The 15,531-nt window shown below is 36.0% G+C and overlaps 1 protein-coding gene across 10 annotated transcripts in view; it reads right to left on the bottom strand.

Moving 5' to 3' along the window:
• The window catches only part of STAT4 (signal transducer and activator of transcription 4), a 145,387-nt gene that overhangs the window by 27,648 nt on the left and 102,208 nt on the right, over positions 1–15,531 (bottom strand). For 7 of the 10 annotated variants that reach the window (XM_063791397.1, XM_063791396.1, XM_016950236.4 and 4 more), the window contains 9 exons: positions 12,479–12,557; positions 10,844–10,906; positions 9,216–9,301; positions 7,592–7,743; positions 5,547–5,705; positions 4,513–4,605; positions 1,494–1,553; positions 986–1,003; positions 802–895 (listed from right to left, as the gene is read on the bottom strand). In XM_063791397.1, the coding sequence (XP_063647467.1) occupies positions 802–895; positions 986–1,003; positions 1,494–1,553; positions 4,513–4,605; positions 5,547–5,705; positions 7,592–7,743; positions 9,216–9,301; positions 10,844–10,906; positions 12,479–12,557 (804 nt within the window). The remainder of the gene's footprint in view (positions 1–801; positions 896–985; positions 1,004–1,493; positions 1,554–4,512; positions 4,606–5,546; positions 5,706–7,591; positions 7,744–9,215; positions 9,302–10,843; positions 10,907–12,478; positions 12,558–15,531) is intronic. The other 3 variants (XM_063791398.1, XM_063791401.1, XM_063791400.1) reach the window with 1 other exon arrangement.

Below are 15,531 nucleotides of genomic sequence, written 5' to 3' on the forward strand. Positions count from 1 at the left end.
CCTCTAAGAGATCTACTTTTTTAGTTCCCACATGAGTGAGAACATGAAATATTTATCTTTCTGTGCCTGGCTTATTTCATTTAACATAATGACCTCCAATTCCATCCATGTTGCTGCGTATGACACAATTTCATTCTTTCAATGGCTGAATAATATATTCCATTGTGTAACACCTCTCCATTTTAAGACAGATTATCTTTGTAATTATCAGCAAAATATACTGACCAACTACTATGTATACTTAGGTACTATGTCTTCATTGTTTAGAACTCAGACCTTCTGAGTCAAGGTTCAGTGCTCTTTCTACCATTTTAATTCTTCACTGATGGCATGTTTTATTTCTCAGCATGGTTCCTAATTTCTTTTCTTTTTTTTTTTTCTTTTTCTTTTTTTTTTTTTTGAGATGCAGTCTCGCATTGTGGCCTGGGCTGGAGTGCACTGGCACGATCTCAGCTCACTGCAACCTCCATCTGCCGGGTTCAAGCGATTCTCCTGCCTCAGCCTCCAGAATAGCTGGGATTACAGGCACCTGCCACCATGCCTGGCTAATTTTTTGTATTTTTAGTAGAGACGGGGTTTCACTATGTTGGGCAGGCTGGTCTTGAACTCCTGACCTTGTGATCCACCCACCTTGGCCTCCCAAAATGCTGGGATTACAGACATGAGCCACCGTGCCCAGCCGGTTCCTAATTTCAAATAAGAAATATTTAAGCACAAAACATACTGAATTATAAGGCGTATTAGTAAAGATGTCTGATTTTGGGGAAAAAAAAGCCTGTTTAACTTTACTGCCAAACTTACCAAATGTCGAAATTCTACTGAGAGACTCCCATTGGAAGATTCTTCAATAGACATAGCTTTGACATTAGTTCCACAAAGTACAAATCTTCGGTTGCTGGAGAGGAAATCTTAGCTATTTACATGGTCTCAGGTAAAATAAATTTACAAGAGCAGCAACAAAGTTTCCACAAAGTAAATGTCTTACCTTAGAGTTGAAACATTCCTGTAAAACCAAGAAGATTCTTTAAAACAAGCTATTTAATAGATCTAGGAATAACTTTCTATGATAGTTTATTTTATTTATTTATTTATTTATTTTGAGACAGAGTCTCGCTCTGTCGCCCAGCCTGGAGTGCAGTGGTGCAATCTTGGCTCACTACAACCTCTGCCCCCTGGGTTCAAGCGATTCTCCTGCCTCAGCCTCCTGAGTAGCTGGGATTACAGGCATGAGCCACCGCACCCGGTCTCTATGATACTTTAAAGGATAGTATATAAAATTGATTTCAAGTTTTTATAGTAAAATTTTAAATTTAGGATACCATTGAATTTTGTTAAATGTTTGAACTTCAAAGTCAAATATTTGAAGTACATTCATTATATAATGTTAGATAAGTAAATTTAAAAGTTCAAAATTATTCTATAAAATAAAGGCCATTCATTTTTAAAAGTCTTACATTTGGAATTGTAATTCAAAACGAAATTAGAAAACTTACTTGTCAATTGATGCCTTAACCTTTACCTGATAGTTTAGTTCTGGCAATTTTATTAGTAGCCTGGAAAGAGATATCAATAAAAAAAAAATCAAAGATAAAAATTAAAAGTGTTTAAAAACCCTTTTTTATATTTAAACATTTAAATATACTATGAAATATGCATATAAATAAACCTTACATTATCTACAGTTATATGTTAGTGTGTTTTAAAAATGTATAATGCCTCTTTAGTTTGCCATGTAACTAATGTTGACATCAGTCACTTAATAGCATTATTGGCAAACATTTGGAAGTGTTTCCATATTGCTTCAGTTGATGTTTGCTGGATAATACGTTGGCCAGGTCAGAAAAAAAAAGCTATATATTTTGGCTAAAGCTCAAATGTGGGTTAAATGTACAGATATAAAAAAATTCTTATATGGCTTCATTTTATCCTCATATTACAAAAAAGCACTTTGTAAGCTTTAATGATAAGTGTTTTATGGTGAACATACTAAGACAGAACTGTAGTAAAATATGGAAAATCCCAACTCGAATACATTTGAAACACTTTCAAAACACTATATTTAAGTAACAGCAAAAACGTTCATTAAAAAAACAAACTTCAAATGAACAAGTAATTGAAGTTCAGTATAAAAATTCCTTTAATTCATTCTGGTGTCAGCCCATCCTTTATTCTTTTGCTTTCTCCAGCTCCTCAGATTTCTGTCCTGTGATGTAACCTACCTGTGGGTTCAGTGCAGTTTCAGAGATAGTCATTCAATCCCTCACACATTCATTCATTTACTCATGCCCTCATCCTAAACTTTGCTCATTCACTCAGCATGCACTGAGCTCCTCATATTTATGCAGTACACCCTTAGGTACTAGAGAACTGATGTAGCAAAGACTGCAGAAGGGAGAAACGTGGACGTGGCTCTGCATAAAAGGAGGGAGTCCAGGCACACAAATGGAAAACAGAGAATATGGTGATAAGCAACTCACTGGCATTAGAGAAATGAAATCATAGCTCATGGGCAGCCCAAACAAAAGGGTGGGTAGAATGTTGCAAAGGCTCTTTAAAAGTCCTGTACAAGGCACAAGATTGGTTCAGGATCTGGAGTATGTTGAGTGTGCAGTCATTGGTGGTGAATGGTGAGAAGGGGGCATAGTCACATAAAATCAGGCCAGATGTTTTTCCTCTCCACCTTCCTTTTTATACCACTTCAGGAAGGATCTGATTCACTGCAAGATGCTGACAAAGTGCCATGGAGTCCAAGGTCATTCTTCCTTTTGAAACAGGAGGATGCAAAAGTATGGCAAAGAGGGGTTTTAGGAAAACCTTGAGTAAAGGATCACCTATCAAGATGGTGGGGAATAGGGTGCAGAGGAGGAGGATGGGTACCCAATAGGTAGAAGAGGAAGACAGAGCCTACAACCAGGGGCTAATGTTCTATGTCCCTGGCCATCAGTTCACACAACATGCAAGTGGTGCTGATTCAGAATGCCTCTTCCACTTAGAATTTTTTTGCTAGGCAATCCCTACTCATCTCCCCTTTTGTCCCAGAGAGCATCTTAGACTTACTATATCATCTATAGGAGTGTCTCAAGGAAAAGTAGAATGTCCACCACTTCTCCATCTTATTTCACTCTCCTCCGAGTTATACAGAGATGTCGGAATGAGGAAGGAACAATTTTTGAGAAGAATGCTTATTTTTTTATTTTACTTTATTATTCTGTTTTATTTTTTGAGATGGAGTCTTGCTGTTGTTGCCCAGCCTGAAGTGCAGTGGCGTGAGTGCAGTGTACTGCAACCTCTACCTCCCGAGTTCAAGCGATTCTCCTGCCTCAGCCTCTTAAGTAGCTGGGATTACAGGCATGAGCCAACATGCTCAGCTAATTTTTCTATTTTTAGTAGAGATGGGGTATTGCCATGTTGTCCAGGCTGGTCTTGAACTCCTGACCTCAGGTGATCTGCCTTCCTCAGGCTCCCAAAGTGCTGGGATTATAGGCGTGAGCCACCATGCCTGGCCAACAGTGCAATTTAAAAAGGAACCTGGCCTCTGCCTTTTGTTTTCAGTTCTTAAATCTTGGTGCAAAATTCATACAAAGAAACTGATTAAGAATGTTAATGGTGTCTTAAAAATGCAAACTGAAGACAAATGCCTTCTCTTTAAAAATGGAGTTCCAATAGTGATATGTGATCAGCAACCTTATCATAGAACCCTAAACTGCTCTGTACCATGGCATCACCACCTCTTGACCCGTTAGTCTGTGGTTTCAGCTTTCCAGAGGTGACCTAGTGATTAGTCCTTTACAACTTTAGTGCTTGGAGTTTCAGGCATGATGAGAATCTTTGAAAGTAAGAACTCAAACTCATTGTTCTCAGCATCATTAGGGAAAACTGTAAGTTTTGACACTAATGCTAATAGGATCAAATTCACAGAGAAAGCAACAATAACACAAAAGTTATGTCTTTAAATCAGGTACACAATAGGGACATATGGAAAACTGTGGTATTGGGAGTTTTTGTGGAAAGTCTAATAAGCCAGTTACTGGGTAATCTCAGGAGATGAATGTGCCCCTGTGTTTCCCGGATAGGATATTCAAAGCCTTCCAGAATCTGTCCCCAATCTGTCCTCTCAATTCTGTCTCTTCCCTGCTCCCCACGATTACCAGAGCCAGGAAGCCATTATTTCTGTATTCTCACTCTCCTACAATCCTCCTCCCCTCTCCCAATCTCTCCAGTCTTTTCTCAAGTCAACCTTTTCAGCAATTAATTTCATTGTGCCTGATATTATGATTCCATACTTTCAGGCTAATATCCCTCATGTCCTCATCTGCACTGTCATGCTCTTGACAAGCAGGGCTCTCATCTTCACATTTCTGTGGGTATTTCCCAAAGCTCAGAGCTGGGCACACAGCAGATGGTTCAATAAAGAACAGCTGAATGCAAGCCACAGTGAGAGAAATTGGCCTTGATCATCCAGAGACTATAGCTCCACAAACACATGAAATAGTAGAAAACATTTTTGCCTACCTTAGTTTTACAGTGAACTGAATTAGGGTTTTAAGTACCAACGGCCTCTGAGGGTGGGTTGGCATACATGGCTGTCGCTCAACCACAAATGAGCTAGATGAAAAGGAAATAAAGCGCGTCATTTGAAAACATTGAAAATATTGAGACTGAAAACCACAGAGGAACAGGATGCTATCCACTCAAAGTCCAAATTTTCTACACTTAGAAGATATTCAAACCCCCAATTAAACTCAAATCTTTACAATGACTTTTTATAAATCATTTCACAGCAGTAAATGATTCTTAATTGTTATAATTGAGCCATGAATAAAAGCCCCAGTCCATTTAGTAATTTTTTTTTTCTTTTGAGAAGGGTCTCCCTCTGTTGCCCAGGCTGAAGTGCAGTGGCACGATCATAGCTCACTGCAGTCTCAACCTCCCGAGCTCAAGTGATCCTCCTGCCTTGGCCTCCTGAGTATCTAGGACTATAGGGATGTGCCACCATGCCTGGATACATTTTTTATTTTTTTGTAGAGATGGGGGTCTTTTTATGCCGTCCAGGCTGTTCTACAACTCCTGAGCTCAAGCAACCCCTTGCCTCAGCCTCCCAAGGTGCTGGGATTACAGGTGTGAGCCACCATACCTGGCCAAAAATAAATTTCATGACTTTTTTTGGACTAAATATTAGGATTTCTGGTACATATTAGTATTTTTTCTTTAGCTTATAAACATGAAAATGTTCTCCATCCTTCATTTCATGGATATGCACGTAAGAAAAAACCCTTGAAATTTTTTCTAAGATGTGAAAACTGAGCTGTAGGTGAATGACATGACTTAGCTTGTGGAAAACTGAGCCAGTTGGTGAGAGAAGTGTTGGTGAATAAATAGTGAAGAGTAGAAATGTGGTTTCTAAAACTTTCTGGGGTTCTATTCACTTCTCCCTAAGGCTCGTTGTTGAATACTTCCCTGCCACTCTTCCACCTAAACACCAAAACCTTAGGAAGGGTGTTCTTACTTCACAGAATGGAGGATGCCATTGATAGCACTTCACTTACTTCTTGAAAAGGTTGTAGATCAAGAAGGTGACTCTTTCTAGCATGTGAGTTCTTTGCATTGGAATGGGATCACCTTCATATGTCATTTTGGTAGATTGCTCCTCTAGTTTCTCCAATTGCCTTCTCAGTTGGAAAAGACTTTCTGCCAATAGTGTAAAGCTATTGAACAGAAAATGAAAATCAAAGATAGTTTTTCCACTTAATAATAAAAAAGCATTGTAACAATGGGTCATAGTTAATAAACATTAAATTATTAAGTAATTATTAAATTAATTAAATGAATCAATTAATTTGATTTAGGTTAGTGACAGTTTTTATTTTTATTTTCCTAACCCATTTTTTTCTTGAATATGCATATGTTAAATGTTTTCAACGTTTTCTCATTTAAACCTTCAATTATATATGTCATCATTTATGAAATTTTATCAACATTTGGAACTAAATCCCTTTTAACCATTCTTTGTTTAAGCTTATTAAGCATATATATGTTAAAAATGTGGCGCTCACTAAAGGGCAAAAAAAGAGCAAATTTAAAGCCATAAAAAATCCCATGATTAATGTTTTCTTATGTAAGCATACTGAAAGAAAAACATATGTAACTGATCTTCCCACATAATATATATTTTTACAAGTCCTAAGTACTAGCCAAAAGTGATCAATGACTCTCTTTAGAGTAAGGTATATTTAGAAATGCTTGCCTCTGATAACTGCTTGGAATTTTATTCACTATGTGGTGATCTCACCTCAGAAACGGAGGTGGCAGTGTGGGCCAGAAGCCTAGGAAAGAGTAAGATTGAAATGGACACGGAAGGGACCTCCAACTACAGGAGACAGAACATCTTATCAGACTTGGAAAGTCCACCTCGCCATACAGTAACTCTTTCTACTTTAAGTATTCCACATATAAGACTATGGCAAGAGTGGTTGAATCCCTGCTGAGTTGGGGTATGAGCTCCATTATAGGTTAAGATCTTTATTGCTCCCTTTATTGTTGTTTTCACAACAGAGTACAGTGAGTTGTAAAATCAAAGTGTCTTCCCAAGGAAAATCAATGTTTTAAAATGAGTCAAACTCCTTACATTTCTTGACAAGTAGGCCTGGCAGGGCAGAGCTTTTAGTGAGGGGGTCCCCAGTTACTACATATTCCATTGTTTTGACTTGTTCTCTTAGGAATCAATTTTAGGTTTTAACTGAACAGTTTCTTTCTTTTTCATATTTTCCAATTGTTCCTTCAATCAAATAGTTTTATTTTGCATTTATGACATGGAAAACCCTATGAACATTTTAATCTTCTAATGCAAAGGATAGTATCTACATTTCATTGCATGTGTGCGTACATAGATCGGGAATGCCGGCTTGTATTAACCATTTGTGATTTTTAAAAATTGACACATAAAAATTGTATATATTTGTGGTATACAACATGAAGTTTTGATGTATGTAAACATTTGTTGCATAGTTACATCAATGGAATAACATGCATTATTACCTCACATACTTACTTTTCTGTGGTAAGAGCTATTAAAATCTACTTTCTTAGTAATTTTCAAGTATACAATAAATTGTTATTAACTACAGTCACCATGATGTACAATGGATCTCTTGAACTTATTCCTCCTGTCTAACTGAAATTTTCTATCCCTGACTCACATCTTTAACAAAAGAAATCACTATGTTGAAAACACAGAACTAACATTTAAAAGTTGAGATATCTATTTTCAAGATTTTGAAACTAGTGCTTCTTTATTCTGTCCTTAAAGAAAGTATATTGCTGGTTTCAAAATTTATTCGAGTCTTTTACGATTGATATCTTGCATGTGAAAATTAAGCATTCAATGGACGCTTTCCTTGATTTCCCCATGAGAATGAAAACTAAGAACACTTATACTATTTGTTTTCAACTGTAGATTTCTCAGCTGCTAATAAGCCATCAATAAACTGAATGAACTGATGTTGCAGTCTAAACCTGCGTTCTCTGGCTGAGTGACACTGAAGTTTTGTGTTTCCTGTGGTTTTCACTAGAAACTGCAGTCGATTCGTTTTACCAGTTCTGAAGCTGGTCGAGCCCATTGTGGAGTGGACCCCCGATGCAGGCTATTTGCTGCCGCCGCTTCCAGTCTTGCAGCTCTTCTATGAGCATGGTGTTCATTAACAGGTCTGTCTCATGGATGATTTGGGTCATTTTACTGAGAGCCTCCTAAAAACAAAGGGGACTACTGAAGAGAGTTTCATAAGAAATAAGTCACTTAGAATTCAATTTACAAAACTATTTGACCTGGTAGACAAAGGCTTGGTTAAAATTTTGACCAAATATTTTACTAAATGCTAGCTTCTATTTGCCAGGCCTTTTCAAACAATTAAATTATTGACAATAAATGATGTCATGAGAAAAGAAGAATGGCCACAGTTTAACATTCTCATCGTGTTTCAGTATAAATATATTGAATGTGTAACTCCTGCGGCAACAATATTGAATCTTGTAGTAACAAAACTGTATAGTTGCTTATTAAAAGGATATTTATATATGTAATTTATTTTTTAATAAAGATGGTTATTCATTTATATTAAAATGAGCTGACTAAAATTTGAGCCTTTCTGTGTTAATTTTTCTTAGGACTTTTTCTGGGTTTTGGGAGGCATAATGGAGAATTATAACTTTCAAAGGGCTAGGGGTTAGAAGATATGAATTTCTGTTCTGGCATTATTGTAAGCTATATGAACATGAACAAAGTATTTAATCTTGCTGAAACTTGGTATTCTCATTTATACAACCAGTTGAATGAACTGAATTATTGTCAAAGTTCCTTCTCTTTTTAAAATGTTATTCCTAAAGTAGAATAAGATGTCATGCATAAAAATATATAGCATAGATTTATTATGCATAAAAACATTAAATTTTTTCTTGGATTAACTACTTGCATACTTAAAATCTGATATATAACTAAGTTTATAATTAATTTAGGGTGAAAATAAATGTTATACTTGTTTGTGCTCACCCAAATTCCTGCACAAAAAATTGAGCCGAACTTTTAGAAATGAACTACTGATTTATCAGTGACTGGTTAAATTTCAATTGCATGTATTTTTCAAGAGATGTAGAAAAGTGAAATAGAGATGTTTCCCCTCCCTAAAAATATTTCATTAAACCAGAAAAAAAGTTCTTGCTCTCCTTGGAAGAAGTTAGATTGAGTATGTTCAGTTGCCAATGAACTATTTTGAAATCTAGGAAATTGCTTAACACTACGTCATTTCTCAGAGTAGAAACTAGAACACTTATTTTTCCAATAAAATTTTAGTAGTCATCAAATACTATATTAATTATATATGTGCAGTGGAACCCATCTCAGCATATTAAGTACAGCAACTGAAACAGCCACGTCTGAAATAATGACAAATAAAAATTGGGTAAAATTTCCACCTTGAAATTAATGTTAGCTACAGTAAATGTATCACATAAGCAAGATAAATAGGCTCTAAAGGGGTCCAGCATTGTAAACTCATGAAGGGAAGCATGGCAAACAGCGTGGGACTGTTCCTAGAAACCTTGCCGTTTCTTCATTCAGTAAATGGAACTGATAAAAATCTGACAGCTTGATTATTTTCAGTTAGTCTAAGTTTAGAAAAAAGGAGAAAAATAGGCAAAAGCCAAAATTAAAATTCTTCACTAACCTTTCTCTTGAAATCGAGGCTGTTAAGCATTTCCTGCAGTGTCAAAACTTCCTGATTCACCATGGCACTATTCTTGTCACTCTGATCTGCAAAGGTAAAGAGATCAGATTTAGAGTTCTCTCTATTCCTGAAAGTCAAGTCAGCCTCAATCCACCATCCTAAAACAGCCTGGCCCGGAGAACTTATGCGGTAAGAGACTAATTGGGTTTACTAGAGGTGAGCTTGGAAGTCTGTCTGCTCATTTTGCCAGGGAGAATCACATCCAAGCATGCAAAAAAGGACCTCTTTATTTTAGAGCTTCAGGAAAAACCATTCTGCACTGGGTGTTTTGTTTTGTTTTGTTTTGGTGGTGGTGGACAGAGGAGATAAAGTTGCTGTAATGGATGCCTTACTATATACCTCCACATTAATTATTTACTTGGTTATTTGGTAAAAGTAAGGAAAGCAGGGATCACCCTTTGTGCCCCTGATTAAATCATATTTGACTCTCTGTTGCCTTCACCTACCCCTCCCTGCTCTGCTTCATATGCAGGTTTTATGAGAAACTGCCTGATAGAGTTACAGTCTTATCTACCTAGTCTCATGAACTAATAAAGACTAAGTTCTTTACTTTCCCCCACTTTTTTTTTCTTTTTTTTTTTCAAAATGCGCTCGCCTCATCCTAAAACTAGCAGTGGGCCAGAGTTGTAACTTAGAAAAATATCTGACTGAAAAAAAGGATTTATCCTTTTTTACAGGGGGATACATGCAATAAATAAACATTATATTATTTAATTTGAACATTAAACTTTATTGACATAGTGGTGGGGCTCAGAAAATGACACCCCAAAATAATGGAACTAAAGCAGCAGCCTCAAGGTCTCTCTCAATCTTCTGTCTCTCCATAGCACACATGAAGTGCTCAGAAGCTCCCTGATCTACCTAGAAACTGGACCCCTAAGAGGAACACAATTGCCTTTGATCCCTTCCCTGAAATTTCATTAACCAGAGAAACTTAAAACTCATATCACAGAGGAAAAGTCTGAAAATTAAACACCACACCTAGAGCCCAAACTTCGTCCCAAACCGTTGTTTGTTCTCCAGTCAATTCTCCAAGAATACTATTTATTAACCACTGCCTGAGCATTGGGTCCATTCATTAACTTTAAAAATAATTTGCTTCTACATTTCCAATCTCCCTTTCCCTTATGAAGAAGGGCATATAAGCATCTGTACCTCACTGGATTACTGGGTAACCACTCTCCTGCTATTCTCCCATGCTGTGCATGTTAAATTAATTTGCATGCCTTTTTCTCCTACTGATCTACATTTTATTAGTCCATATTCAATCAACCTTCAGAGGGTGAAGGGAGAAGATTCCCTTTTTGCTCCTACAATGGCAAGTGCCTGTTTATACCAACCATTCATGTTCATGAAAAATGGGGGCTGGGAATGCTGATTTGACTTGTGTAATTGTGAAAAAGAGGCCCCAGAACAACACTGTGGCAAATTTCTCTACAAATTAGGACTAATCTCCAGGAACTTATTTCTGGTTGTAATGATTCACAAATTCACTAACTCCTAGATCCCATACATAGCAAAATCTTGTTTATGTAGCATTTTGGCAACTGAAAACTTCTTTAGCTAACCTTTCCCGTCTTCACCAAGGATATAACAGCTTGTTTCCCTTGTATTTTTCTTTTCACTTACAACTGGATGGGACAAACAAAATAAATATTTGTGGATTCAGGTGATAAAAATGATCATTTTAATTCATAATGGACATGAAGCACTGAAAAAGTGACTCAAATCATAACAAATTAAGTTCAAATAATCTAATTCTTAAAATTAGTAGTTTGCATATAAAATTTGGAATAAGGCTGCCTTCAATGAACATCACTTGATTAAATTTACAGTTGTTCTAAACCCTTATAGGGTTATGGACTCCCCTTTGATAATGAAACCCATGTTTGTGCCATTTCTTCTGAATGGAAAAGTTGTATGTACAAATAATTGTGAACATTTTGAATAATATTTCCTGGAAGTCAAGGCATCTTAAGCATATCAGGAGAAGAACCCAAAACATCTCATCTTCATGTAGAAAAGTTAAATGTTTGGCCACAATCATTCATATTTCCTTCAAGATACATTTTAGGCCAAAATTTGAATAGTCGAAGATGATTCTGTAAATGGAAAGTTTATATCTGATTATTTTTTTGAATTATTTTGAAATAATTTTAGAGGTACAAAAATGTTGCACAAATAGCACAGAGTTCTCATATATCCTTCACCTAGTTTCTTCTGTTCTCTTACATAAACATAGTAAGCACAATGATCAAAACAAGTACATTAACATCAGCACAATTCCATCAACTAAATTAGACCTAATTAGAATCTTGTCAATTGTCCCATTAATTGCAACATACTTTAAACTATTCTTCTATTATTATTTGTAAATCTTAGGACTTGTAAATGTTCTCTTCCCCTTCATTTTTAAAAAACACCTAGTTGTAAACAATTTCAGTGTTTAACCACAGAAAAAATAGTAAAATAAATTGCAGTGACCTTACATTTTGACATTTATGCAATTACTGAAATTATGTTTTTGGAGACTTTTTGACATGAGGAAATACTTAAAAAATAAAACGTTAAATGCAGTACACAAAATTATATACAATATGATTTCATTTTTTGAAAATAAATACATAGATGTGTATGTATGTGAACATACAGAGAAAAGGCTGGAAGGAAATATATTTTGACAGTATTTATCTGTAGATAGTGCGATTTCATGAGATTTTTATTTTTTTAATGCTTTTGCCTATATTTTATGCTTTCTTCTATGAAACACATTTCTATTTTATAATCTTAGAAAATTATATTATTAAAATACTACTTGTAATTCTCTGATCATGTTAGGCAATTATTATTACTTTTGTTTCTGTGATAATTATATTTTGATTCTATAGGAGAAGGTTTTTATTTTTTAGAGACCTATGCTGAAGTAGGAGTAATTCCTCATGCAGTTTGAAATTTATGTTGAATTTGTTGGTAATTTACTTGGAATTGGTTGGATATAGATGGGTACACACACAGTTAAACACGCACACACAGACATATTTATATGCAGAGATAAGGAAGAAGCAAAACAAGAAAATACTCCCTGTATTTCCCTAGGCTCACCTAAGGAAGTAGATCAAATTTATCCACTCTGTCAGTGAGAAAACTCTACTCAAGATGCCTTTTTGTCTCTATGCATAATTATAGAAAAAACAAAAACTTACCCATTGTCTGAATTGTTTTATACCTGTAGTCAAATTCGTCTTGCAGATCTTCTAAGTATTTGGTATCTTGTTCTGTCATCTTTTCACAAAAGAAAACATACTCACTCTGCTGTCACAATTAAGCATGTCAATCAAACAACATCATAAGTATTTTAAAAAACTGCTTGGTGCTTCCAATCTCCAACAGCAACCAAAGACCATAATGAACCCACGCTTCTAAAGAGCTAATTCATATAAAAGTTGGATAATGTTGGAAGAACCAGATTGAACTTGCCCTTCCAGCTATTCTCTCTTTTTACTTGCCTGGAAGTCTTTCAGCATCTACCTGCTCATTTCTTAATTACTTCCAAATGATGCTATGCATATAATCTTTTTTTAATTGGAGAATATGAATATTTTTGCCCTTTTAGAACCCTTGGGTATTTCATATAACTCTGTACTAATGTATCAATGATCACTTTTTGCTGAAATCTTCATTTAAATATGCTGTAGCTTATGACAATTCAGCTTAAATATTTTTTTCTTTCTATTTCTTGAAATATGCCTATGCTTCTTCTGTGTCTCCCGTTATTCTGTCTTTGAGATTTTTACTTTACTTTTCCCCAAACCTGGTGATGTTTTCCTGTTCAGATATAATAGTAAATGTCAAGATCTGGGCTAAAGGCTTTTTTATATTATCTCCTTTAGTCTTCACAACACCCATGAAGTGGGTTATCCTCACTTTTACAGAGGAAGAAGCAGAGGCCACGAGATGTGAAGTAACTCACTTGTCCAAGGTCACTCAGGTGCTCAGTGAGAAGTCTGTGGGAAATCCAGCAGTCTAACCTTGACCCCACCCTTAACCAAAGATAGACCCACTGCACTTCCTAGATTCAGACTACTGTACTTCCTTTTCTTCTTAGAAAAGTCAAACTTTCTACTGCCTGCTTATTCCAAGAAGTCTTCTCTAAGGAAACATATATCTACCACAGCAACGCTCTCATCACAAATTTTAAATTTTAATCAGAATAAAATTTAATCCGAATTTTAAATGATTGGTTACAAAAAGTATAGAATTTGGAGGAAGAGAGTCTGAATTTGTGTCCTAACTCTATGACTTATTAGCTGCATGGACTTGGGCAAATGTCTTTGCATTTTAGCTTCTTCGCCTGTAAAAAGGGGTGTGGGGGTGGGACGAAGAAGGATAACAGTATCTACTTCAAGGAGTTGTTATAAGGATTACATTAGTTCGACTGCTTAAAACAGTGCCTGGTACCAAATATATGCTTCATAAGTAGTAGCTATTATTACTCTTCTAATCCCTGTTATCTCATTCTCTTAATGACATTCTCCATACTTATAAACCTTAGAAAAGAAACAAAGTAGTAGCTATTGACTACATGATACACTGTCTACCCACCCGTAGTAATAACAGCTACCAATTTTGAGCAACCTGTGCTGTGCCTATACCTTACATAGATTATCCTTTCGGCAACCTGCAAAGTAAACTATTTCCATTTTTCATGTGAGGAAACTGAGGCCCAAAGTCATATAATAATACATACTCAAGCTAGAATTCAAATCTAGTCTAGTCTAGCTTCAGTCTTTACTCTTTCTTTTCAGTATACCCCAATACCACTTGTAGCATTTTACTTTGATGCTAAGTTTCTGCAGAACAAAGTCTCATGGAAGGCTCTGAGCTACTAAACTCATGGAACCTACATGCATGAGAAAATGTACAAAATAAAATATGATAGCTTTAAAGCAGAGATATACTGTGGTTCCATCTTTTGATCTCAAAATTAATTAAAAGCTAAAAGAAGGCAGTATCTTGCAGAATCTTCTAATGAAAAGTGTATTAAACCAATGCCAGATCTCTGAAAAGTCAATGCTATGGTAAGTAATTAAGGGGCTTCTAGAGTATATTGTCATCAGTAATTGCAAAAGGTGAAAATACCCAGCAATAATCTTCAAAAGCTCTCTGAATGATCTGAGAGCTACATTCCAAATGTTCCGTAGAGAAACTGAGGTTATGGCATAAGTGGGGGAATTACATTGATTGAAAAGCATTGCTTTGCCTAAAAGTCAGGCCAGGCTTCCTGGAATCAGGCCCTGGGACAGGGATCAGGTACAAGGGATTTGTTGAAGGAGTCCTCTTAGCAGAAAGGACATACAAGAGAGGGAAAAGGAAGAGGATGGAGCTAAGTGAGCATGTGGTCTTCACTTAGGTCTAACTTTGGTTTGAGAAACCCAGGAGCATAACATGCACCAAAGGTTAACCCCAACTTGAGGCAAGATGTCTGGCCTCTCTCCCCACAACTCCCTGTCACTCAGTCATTGTCTGAAGGCAGCCGAAGTCTCCCCGTAGAGTCAATTCACCAGAGAAGCCATTGGCTGTCAATACTCAAAACAGCTGGGGATCCATGTACAGGCCTGGTAAAGATCTGCTCGGGGGTCCAAAAAATGTTGGCCTCTGCTGCATCCTACTCCTTAGGATTTTAAAAGGAATTTGTGCTGGATGCAAAACCCATCTGTGCACTTGATTAATGTGCTTAAGTATTCTTACTGTAGTAAAATAATAATCTCCTGCCTTGCATGGCAGATTATTAATAATGGTAGATTATTAATCTACACACTTGCAGAGTGAGTAGAGCCATTGGTTTTGACATTATAATGTGCCAAGGTATTTTGTCCTAGGTCTGTCTGATTCTTTCTCACAACAGTGTAAGCCCAGACTTTTGCATTCATGTTTTACTTGTTATGGAGGATCACTAAATCAGAAGTCTGAAAATAAATTTAAACCCTCTGCCTACTATTCAGATAATATATGGGACTGTTGATCTTTAAATATTTATAGTTTATTTTGATGGAATTATTATTTTTATAAATGGCAAGGAAATGAATGCTATGTAAGTTTTGGAAGGGAAATTAACATCCTATTTTATATACAACATGGCAGAAAGTCTTATTTAAGACATCTTCACTAGATCAATAAAATTGATAAATCTCTAGATAGACTGATTATGGGAAAAAGAGAAAAAAATTTATCAATATTAAATGAGAGATGTGATGTT

The sequence above is a fragment of the Pan troglodytes genome, chromosome 13 (genome assembly GCF_028858775.2).
Source record: "Pan troglodytes isolate AG18354 chromosome 13, NHGRI_mPanTro3-v2.0_pri, whole genome shotgun sequence".
Taxonomy (NCBI): Eukaryota; Metazoa; Chordata; class Mammalia; order Primates; family Hominidae; genus Pan; species Pan troglodytes.